Source organism: Anser anser (assembly GCF_964211835.1).
Source record: "Anser anser genome assembly, chromosome: 2".
Taxonomy (NCBI): Eukaryota; Metazoa; Chordata; class Aves; order Anseriformes; family Anatidae; genus Anser; species Anser anser.
In genome coordinates this window covers 22,153,740-22,164,569 of record NC_139721.1, presented here as the reverse complement: position 1 = coordinate 22,164,569, position 10,830 = coordinate 22,153,740, and the positions used below count along the sequence as shown (strand labels likewise).

Sequence of the window (10,830 nt, the reverse complement as noted above, 5' to 3'; positions counted from 1 at the left end):
GCCGGGGGGTGCCGCCAGGGGGACGGGGCCCGCCCTGAAACCAGGCTGAGAGGGGCAGGAGAGAGGAGGGACGGTGCCGGGAGTCTTCTCGTCACTGAGCTCATGGGAAGCTGAGCTCTTCACTGAGCTCCTGTCAAGAACGGGCTTAAGTTATTCAACTTTCCTAAGAACATTAAAACGGGACTTATTTTTACTTATCACGTCCCTGTTCTCTCAGCCGATACTGCCTTTCGAAGCAAGGGCAGTAAGAAGAACGGAGTACCACAGCTCGGGCACTTCATCCTTCTCACAGCAGCCAGCAGCCTGATGGGGCTAACGCCGTGTCTGCCTTCATATCGTGCTGCCTCCTGTGCCTGCTCACACCAGCCCCATCCGTACACAACGCTTAGTTTCTGAGGCACTGTTGAATATACAAATACTTGAGGAATGATCACAGGAACCACGGGCCTGTTCCAGCAACAGGCTGCTCAGCCTTCACACGTTAATTACACCGCTGCTCACAGAAACAAACTGATACGGTTAATACTTTTTCCTCCTCTAATACCTTAACATTTTCTAATTATTTTCTAACAACTCCCTCCCTTTCTTCCCCACAATTTCAGTCTGGAAAAAAAAGATAAACCACACACAAAAAAAAGGCATGTATGCAAGATGTTTCCAGAGTAACAACACCCATCTAACTGTAAAGAATATTTCACTAGAGTTATAGATTCTATAGAAAAGACCCCTGCAAAGGCAAAGAATGACACTGAAGGCTTTTTTCCATATTTTTCAAGCTTTCAGCAATGGGTTTATTATTCCCAGATATTTCATTCTGATAGGCAGTATTTAGAATAAGTTGTCACAGGTCCTCTTCTCTTATTTTCTCAAATACACAGTCCTCTTCATTTGGCCTAACCAAAAATCTTTTCCTTGATATAAAACTCGAATGGACTACCTGCAGCAAAACAAACAAACAGTTAAAAGAATGTATGCATTTCAGTAATTGGAGATAACTATGAACATAAGCTAGAAAAGCTGATATGATAATATCTAGGTACAATGAATGATCTCTATGTTGGTATTTTGGAGTGAACAGAATTTTTCTGCTGGAACAGGGCACAAAACAGTTGTTTCTGCTCTTAAGGTTTATTGCAACGTGGTACAAATTGAACGGCAGGTCCAAATGTTCTAATATCAGTGTTATTTGGCATTAAATTGTCCCCAGGGACATTTGTGCAGGTACTTTCACTGTCTACTGGGCCTTGTAAATTAGACAGACTACTGTTATCACACATTCTTAACTTTAACCATAACATCTGCATAAGTGACACCTACACAAATTAAAAGTTTAGACAGGCAGTCTGAGTAGGTGCATCATATTCCATCCTCCTCAAAGCTGTCACTGAACTAAATTATCAATTAAGAATTCTCTACATTTCCTACCGTGAACTGTCTGAAGCTTCCTAACACCACATCACTCAGCTTTTGTAAGGTGCAAACAGGCTATCTATATCCTTACACTGCAGGTAGATGCAGTTTACTGTTGTACTGGGAGAATTTATGACACAGATTTTTTTCTTCTGCCTCTCGCAACAAGGTACCTTGATATATATGTAAAATAAATGTCCCTGAAGCACCCTGCATCTATCACAAACCATGTTGTAATGAGTTCAGAGAATTTATGAAAATTTGGATTCAGTTTCCTAATACCTTAGAGTTAATTACTTCATACCTCTCTTTTTCAAGACTTTCAAAATATGTAACAGCAAGCTTGCCTAGATGCAGGGACATTCCATAGCACATCCTCACTATCTGCAAAGTCTTCCTGTTGCATGCTAGTTGAATCATTTTGATCTCGATTCAATAGATTGTTCTTGATTTTCCTATTAAATCTTACAGCTGCACTAGATTATCTATTTGAACAAGAATTTACAGGCTGTTACACTGATCTAGTTCTATTTGAACAAGAATTTACAGGCGCTTACACTGATCTAGTAGCAACAGTATACCGCTACAGGATCACAAAGAAAACCAAAGTTAAATTTTTCTTCCCATGAGTCAGCAGAAAATATTTGGCATGTTTTCACAGTCTTTGGAGAGCATTCAGTTAAACTTTCAGTCACCTCAGAGGAAAGATTTGTAAGACTCTTGGGAATAGTAATGGGAAAATTTTAAAGACCCAACTGAAACGATGTTATTTTTTCCCAAATGAGAATATGCACAGATACAATTTTAATACATTTTCCAAGAACACTGCACAGACAGAGAGGAATGGGAAAGGAAAGCCCTAAGAACCTTAATGTTGTGATCACAGCGAAGTTTAACTATGGTTTAAGATTTTATAATAATTGTCTAATAACAACTTAGTTTGTTTAGACTTAACCCATTTTTGCTTACTGTATAAAACACTGCGTTAAACAGTGATAGTATGGCATGCAATTCCTCACCATACCTCGACTTTAACAAACAATTCATTCTAATTATTAGCCGTAATTTTCTTAATTTGCCAAGTTTCATGTCAATAGGTAGACACTGCACAGGCAAGATGGCTGATTAGCTCAGTGGCTTTATGTTGTCCTTTCCAAGGCTGCTCTCACCGAAAAAAAAAAATAAAAAAAATCAGTAGGTGCAACCACAGCCCATCTTGCTCCAAAAGCTAGCAATCAATGAGCTATTTTAAAGTATGCCCAAGTCAGAACAATTGCCTCAAACCCAGAGTGCTGTGCAACTTAGTCCTTGCTTCACCTGCAGCATCTGAAATTGTACCAGGGAGGCCACTAAAGCACAACCTTCAGTCTTCCTCGGAGGTACAGCAAGTCTACTCAGAAGACATTGTCTCCCTTATTATCATTTGCAACTTATTTGTGAATACAGAGGGCCACGCCTAACCTAGAATCCAGCAGTGAGTACAGAGCACTTCAGAGAAAAGGGCAAGAAAACCCACCACACAAGTTAGTTGATTTGCTTATGAAAGACTTGTTGGTGATCTGCTTTGTGCAGTTTAATGTACTTTTTCTAAATATATATCAGCAAATTTTTTTCCTGAATGCAGATTAGATTTTTTTTTCTCTTTTAGAATTATTTCCTCCTTAGCTAATTATACACTGTAAGAGAAGTATATATTTTCATTTACTTTACATTATTCCCTTTCCATTTATTTATTGTTTAATACTTAACAAATGACTTCGAAAATTCAACTTTTTTTTTTAAGGCCATTTAGCTCTTCAGAAACTAGTAGCTATGAATATTGATTACAGCCAATGCAACTTGGAATTACATCTTTTATGTGACAGGAATGTACACATACAGATACGTAACATAACAAATTTTGCAAACAAATACAACTCCAAAATTAATGGAAAAAAATGAATGCATAGGCAATCGCAGTGCTGAATCCAAGCACAGGTCTGTAAACTACAACAGCTGCATGCGGGTGTACACACCTGATCTGTCCATACGTTCTGTTTTCTGTAAACTTCAAACACCTCATTCAGAAACATTTGCAAAAAACAAATAAAATGAACCAGTTTGACACTAAATCCATCAAACTAAAATAAAATTTTTATTCAGATGTTTCCTCCAAAATTCAGAGTTAGCTCCTTTTCCTACCCAAAGACATTACCATTAAATTCATTATGAGTCTCCCTGTCCATAAAAAACAGATTGGGCTAAATATCATTACCAAGCAAGAGACGCTGTATTTACATTTTGGAAACAATTTCTCACTAACCTGTTTCTGTTGGATGCTGGATTTCTTACTATTTTTCATGGATTCAAGCATTTCAGTCTCCTAAACAGATTAAAAAGTTTAACTTGTACAATAAGTTTAAATGCTCCCCAAGCACTCAAAAGTATTTTGAGTAAATCAGCATTCAGTTTAACCCAGTAGAAACAGTGTAGGAAATGATTGGCATATTTACCCTTTTCTCATAATTCTGTTCATAATCAAGGCTACCCAAGTATAATCAGCAGCTGAAGATTTTAATTATGAAGAAGAACATTCATTATTTACTGAGCCTCCATTACAAATAAGCTTACAATGCAATAGATCAAAACTTTTCCAAAATTGATTGGTCTTTTCTTCTACTTCACCTATAGTTTAAAGCTATGAAAAAAATGTTCATTACCTCACTGCTCACTAATCAGCATGGTTCTAGAAGATCAGTTTTCTTTCCTTTGTTTTCTCACAAGTTTTCAGAAAGCAAACATTAAAAGTCTTTAGATGTCACAAGGTTAAAAAAAGGCATTATTAATGCTAGAGATTTAATAAAATATCTAAACATATTTTCACCCATAAGGCCTACACAAAAGACAGAAGAAGTATTTTAGCTAGAGATTGCGCTCCTATTTTATTAACACTTTATTTTAAACCAAAAAGTATCTCTGTGTGAATGTCAGATCTCAAATTGGTCTAACATTTCAACAGATGGAGCAAGCAAATGAAGTGGTGAAGAAGTGAAACCCAGATATGGATAGAACAGGGTACAGCAGAACATAAGAAATTATGCCAGAAATGTCCTTTATTGTATGCAGTAAGAATGAAAGTAAAAGAATGCAAAACAGACCATTAAAACTTCACTGACAAACCACCTTTAACATTCAGAACAAATACTATTTTCAGTAAAACAGAACAGAGATGTACAGTCAAGTAATTCTGTACTGAAATGCTGGAACATACAAGATCCTTATCATCAATGGGACTTTTAGCACATTTAAAAGAATGATAGCAGTAGCAGGTTTTTGTGTTTTTTTTTTTTTACTTTAAATACAAATTCAGGCACCTACACACACAAATGCTCACCATTTCTGGAACTTTGTTGGTTTCTTTCATCATCTGTTCCAATATCATTTTCTTCAAGCAGCTGCTGAGCAGAAAGGCCTGAAGAGGATAAACAAGAGAACATTCCAATTTCTTCTGTTAAAAGATGTACTTGACTTCCACTCCTCTTCCACCTGGAAATTATCATCCCTAACTAGAGAACGATTACTTTCCTAATTCAGTTAGTTTTACTCTGTGCTCAGCATCCTTTCCGTGCACCATACTAGCTGCAGTTGGTTAAAGTCCAGCCTCAGCACGACTAACTTTCAAGACACTGTTCAGAGAGCACAATAAGGGTTTCTGTGACTGGTTTTGTGAAGCAGGTTATTCTCTCTAGCTGCCTGTGGTTCCTTCCTTAAAGGCTGCCAGATTGCACTGAAGCCTAAGCAAATTTAATCAAACGTGGACCATCAGCATCAAGAACACTTCAACAAATGAAGCAAGCTGGAGTTTACAGGCACTCAGCCCTGCTTAGAAATCAAAGCTTTGGTGATATACCGGATGGCTTTACCAGTGGTTTGTAGACTAGATCACAATGTCGCATCTTGCACAGCTAATATGACCTGAGCTCTGTGTGCTCATCCCACATAACATTAGGGAGGAATGGCATGCTATAAAAACCTAATTAAGGATTATTTATATGTAAGGAAAGCACTATGATATCACATATTCACTCCCTCTATTAACCAGTATTATTAAGGCATATTTGAACAACAGGATTTATTGTGGAAGTTGAGAGCCTTTGACCTTAGGTGGGTCTGACCAGCTAATGATTTTGGATACTTATTGAGTCCAGTAAGTAAATGGCACCTCCGTGTTCCATCCCAGCCTTGCTGCTGAGTACTAGACAACATTTCTCTCACCATGGAAAATATTTATATAAAATCTCTTTCCCATATATTAGAAAATCAAATGCTTTGCCTCAGATAACTGTACCAAGGCTAACCTGCTTGAAAACATAGCTGCTGCACCTGGGTAGAAATGGACTAATGACTTCAGAAGATCCCCTTGGCTGTAAGATTACATTTTACTCTGATCCTTTCCTAAAAGGAAAGAACTCACCTGCTTCGTGTACAAAATTATCCACTCCCATGTGCCTGAATCATTGTACTCAAATCTGAACTCCAGAGTGTCTTCTTCACCCTGGAAAAACATTGAACAAGAAACAGCATAAAGGTGTTCAGCCTTAAATCAGAATTAGTCAATCAGGTTCATTTCATACAGTATATAAATAAGATGGCTGAAGATCTGTACCAGAACAATTCTCCTCGTGGGGGGAAGCAAGTGGGAGGAAGGAAGGGGAAGCCTTTGCAAGTGTAAAGTTGGTTAGAACAGTTCTTTTGCTCCCACACAAAATGCTCTGCCAGCTCCCCCTTCAATGAGAATGGAGAAGGGTAGGAAAAGTACGATAAGGCATGCCAGGGAAGGAAGACAACAGAGTAAGGCTAGATGGTTTTAAATTTTTATTTATATATAAATATATTTACTGCTGTAAAGATTGCCAAGGGAGTTTGTTCTAGGATAGGTTTGGAGAGGAATATTAGCAGATGGGGGTGATTTAAAACAGAATCTCCCTCCCCAGACTTGCCTTTGCCTGATAGCCTTAGTTTTCACACAGAAAAAGTGAATTTAGATACAAACTTGGTTTAAGTACTTACAAGAAAAGTAACCTGCCAACTTCTCAACCTGTTGATTTTAAAGCTGACCTCCTTGATTTGGTTAGTGGGCAATTTTATGCAACAGTTTATCTCATTATTTCCTGCATAGATTTCAGCTGAGCAGCCTACTTCTGGATAGTCACAAATGCAAGGATCAAGCCGTACATATCCATAGAACTGCACGTCTCGAATCTTCTCCAGGAACTGCGGCAGAAAGACAGAACTAAGATTATTTGCTGTAGAGGCATGTGAAATCTAGTGATTTGAAAAGAAGTGGGCTGTGAAACCTATCTTTCAGATTCCTAATCCTCTCTTTCTCCTGGGTGGACACGGATTTACCATAAAGTGTCCACGCTTGATTCAGAGAACAGAGTTCATAGACCTTAGCAACTCCCCCCACTCCATGCAGTATGATTAGCCAGGTCTTTGGAGTGCTTCTCCACCATGCTGAGGGGAAGAAGTAAAACTAACCAGTAGGAAATACTGTGAACAGCTATCCCAGCAGTCTGAATTTCCATTTCATTTCCTAAACTTACGCCCAACCTTAGCAACCTATTTTGGCCGTAGGAAGACTAGGATTCATGGTCAAGATTCTTGCTAGCCCTTGGGATCCAAGTCAGTCTTTGGGGATGTTTTAAAATGCTACCAGAGACAGGAACCTCCTTTTCTATTTGGTAGCTCAGTATCTGACCAGGAGACCTGGATCTCTAGCTCAAACCAGTCCACAAAACCTTGCTGTATTTTCAGAGTCATAGCCTCTGACATCACTGCTTTGAAATCCACTCCTTTGATCTGTTTATATTGTTTATAAAATACCATATTGCCTTTTAAAAAATAAAATTTTACCTTTGCTTTGTTTGCTTTTTTTTGTAGAAATTCAAGCTCTTGCATCTGCCCTTCTGTTGGTTTAACCCAATTCCTCTTAACTTCCTGGATTGCCTTAAAATATGTTTTTTTAAATAGCAAAAATAGTCAGCAAAAATGTATTCAAAAATGTATTTCCTTTCACACACACAAGAAAAGACACACCAAAACCACCTTTTTCCCCCCCTCTTAAAAAAAAAAAGAGAAGTAACAAGTTTACACTACGCTGTTCTTTCCTCCTGAACAAATAACTCCCAAAGCTAGTACAACCCAACACACCTACATCTGAGAATTCAAAAGTCATATAATTGAAGACTGTCTATACACGGAGGCTCTAAAGTGGACAGATCCCTGTGTGTCTTTTTGTGCAATACTTTTCCCATGCAAAAAAAGAGAGATGAGATACTGCCTCTAGTACTGAGTCTGATAACAAAGATCAATAGCTATACCCATCACTTAGAGAAGTGTAACAAGGTAATGTAGACCAGAAACCATTTATAAACATATCTGATATTAATGTAATTATACCAAACATTTCAGGAAGTTGTATAAAGGAAGAAAATAATGTGGAGAATTTGGTTTTTAAAATTCTGAAAAGGTTTCAGTTTTACCTGCATATATAGCAAATTCATTGAAGCTTTACAATCTGTCAGCAGCGTATCAAGAGAAGGATCCATATACCTATTCCATGCCAAGGGGGAAAAAAGGTAATGAAATATGAAGTTTCTTAATATAACCCTTAGATTTTTCAGCTAAATATGATGGGATCACAACCCAGAGAGCTACCATTACCTACCAGATTATAAAAAACAATCCTGGTTTTGAAGTGTTATTCTATTCATTATTTATACGTTGTCGTAAAATGGAAATGACCTTTAGTTTGGATATCCAACCTTTCCACTTTGACTTTAGTGGTACCAAACCTAACAATTACAACTTTAAACTCAAACTTTCTTCCTCCTTTTCTCCTTTGCTCAAACAACCCATACCTTACCTACATAAAAATTGACAAGGTTCTCAGAGCATCTATTGCTACCCTACCATTGCTGTAGGGCTGACGTACAAGAGCTAGCCTTGAGCCAACTAGCTCTGGTACCAACTGTAGTATAACAGTGATTTATAAGGGCACATATAGGGAAACAGAGAAAGCTTTGTAGAGGCCAAGCTCTAGCCCAGTAGATTTAAACCAGACAAGTTATAAGCATTAAAAAACAGATTTCTACATAGCTTCAAGCCAAGCAACCTTGCTCACTGCCACCAAAAGACACCCCTTTCTTCCACCCCTGCTCCCAACCACACTCCTTGCTCTAAGCATTCATCTGATGCAGACAATTCAACTCACTAAGCCTGCTATTAGCTTTTTTCTTTTTCATTGTATGGAGAAGTAGACCAGACCACAACCACACCAATGAGCCATTAGACTGCTTCAGCTAAATTGCTTAGCTGCACCTTCAGGGCACCCTTTGACAAGCAGGACTTTGGCACCAGACTCCCTGTCCCCAGGGTTTATCCTCACCCACAAGCCAGCACAGCTGTTTGCTGCACAGCAAGTGAGGCTGTGGGTTTGACCCAGGCTGAAATATAAGCCAGCAAAAAACAAACAACAAGAAAACAAACAAACAAAAATAAGTGTCCAGCAACGTGTTTTTATCTCCAGTTAGTTCCCCAGTCCAGTTCAGCATGTCTCCCCACACAATTCTGTCAGCACAACTGAGCTGAGGTGTGAGCAAACGAAGGGGGAAGAGTGCTCTGTTGCTCACAGGCTGCTTACCAAAATAAATGCTCAAGCTATTGCTCCAGGTATTTTTGTGTTAGCATGTAGAAGTGAGCATGTTAGATAATAAGCAATCTATCTCTGCCCAAACTGAGTTGCAACTTGCAACTCGGAACTCAGAGTTCTTTTATATTTTTTTGTGTGTATAGACCCATTTGTGGTCGCTGCATTATGCAGGTAGAAGAATTAGGAGTGGAGCAGCCACAAAACACCTCTCATGTATATTCTGAAAGTGAGAGAATAAATATCTTGTTGCAGCAAAGGATGCTTCAGGAATACTGTGGTGATAAAATTAAAAATACGCAGAGACATAGGAAGCTGTCAATCCCAATACCAAACCGACCTCGGAATACAACAAGTTGCTGAGATGTAAAAACTCTGTAAATAAGTTATTCAAAGGATTTATTCCTTTGACATCACCTATAGCAGTTGCCACGTATCTTGCTAGATTCTCTTAAGCTTCTTGCTTACCACTTTCTGATCCCAAGCTTACAGTCCAACTCTTTCATGCTCTGAAGACTCACATAAGGAAGTTCAAATTCTGCCACTTTTTTCACCACTGGGAAAAGAAAAGGAAAAACAAGAAGAAAAGAAAAATATTTGGTGAAATCTAGTGAAATATCCCAGCTATTCTCACATTTCACTTAGTGCTGATAAGCAGTGTGCTTTTGGAGAAGCACTTCACAAGCACAAATTCTGTGTTAAAATAAGGTGAGGGGTTAGTTATCTGAGTCTAAACTCATGTAGCTCTGTTACTTGCAGAGTATCTATACTCCCTCAGATTATACTCTTACAGAATATCCTTCTCCCTATACAAAGCTAAGCAGGATAGATATTTCTGCACTTAAAGATGTGTAGATGCAAGCTTCCAAGACTGGTATCTTTCTTGAATGGAAGACCAGGGAACAGCACTTTAACTAATGTAAAGGAAGAAAAGCATGCAGCTTTTCAGGGGTCACTGCTTTCCTGTAAATACCACAATTCATCAGAACACCTCAACATGATTTTTAGCGTGTGAGCTTCAGTATTTCTTGGCAGTGGACTGTGGGTTACTTTTGGACTTAATGCGATTGTGAAGAATATCAAAGATGCATAAAAACGTAATAAATTAAAAATCTTTTCTGTTCTCCTGTGTATCTAATTATATCACAATACAAGGAAAAAAGAAATCCATCTGTGGCTGCACTAGAACAGCATGTAAAATGTGTTATATCTGGGCACATTTGAGACTGTGACAATCAGGGATTCTGTGCACTCAGCAAGTCCTTTCACAGGCAGAGAGAACAGGGGGACATGGGAATGATAAATAAGATAGACACAGACAGTAAGCTGCCTACCCCGCTGAGTAAGCCTGAGTTTACTACTGGACCTTTGCCTTGAAAAGGTTTACAAGAGCATCAACGTATTTATGCTAACGAGAAGTCTGAAAAATCTAAGTGACTTGTCAAGGTCACACAGAGTGGCTGCAATGCCCAGCTTCACTCCAGTCAACAGCATAGACAGGATTCACATCCCTGGTTTGGCCCCAGCCTGTCCAAATCCCACGTCTGAATCCAGCCTCATCCACTTGGGGAAAAGGACATCAACAGACCAATGAGAACATAAAAGACCCCTCACATTTTATGACTATAAAGAGACTCACAATTCAGATTTACAGCTTGCTCATTACTATCACATTTAAACTCAGTTAAGAAATGAAGCATGTCATGGTATAAAGGAAAGCAAGCCACAGA

The 10,830-nt window shown here is 38.5% G+C and overlaps 1 protein-coding gene across 3 annotated transcripts in view; it reads right to left on the bottom strand.

The window, feature by feature from the left end:
• Positions 1-110: 110 nt before the first annotated feature.
• The window catches only part of SNX31 (sorting nexin 31), a 32,212-nt gene continuing 21,492 nt past the window's right edge, over positions 111-10,830 (bottom strand). For 2 of the 3 annotated variants that reach the window (XM_083822614.1, XM_083822612.1), the window contains exons 7-14: positions 9,569-9,656; positions 7,935-8,004; positions 7,306-7,398; positions 6,460-6,663; positions 5,864-5,944; positions 4,784-4,861; positions 3,713-3,772; positions 113-937 (exon numbers count right to left, since the gene is read on the bottom strand). In XM_083822614.1, the coding sequence (XP_083678740.1) occupies positions 842-937; positions 3,713-3,772; positions 4,784-4,861; positions 5,864-5,944; positions 6,460-6,663; positions 7,306-7,398; positions 7,935-8,004; positions 9,569-9,656 (770 nt within the window). In that variant the 3' untranslated portion in view covers positions 113-841. Of the gene's footprint in view, positions 938-3,712; positions 3,773-4,783; positions 4,862-5,863; positions 5,945-6,459; positions 6,664-7,305; positions 7,399-7,934; positions 8,005-9,568; positions 9,657-10,830 lie in introns of all 3 variants that reach the window. The other variant, XM_083822613.1, reaches the window with a different exon arrangement.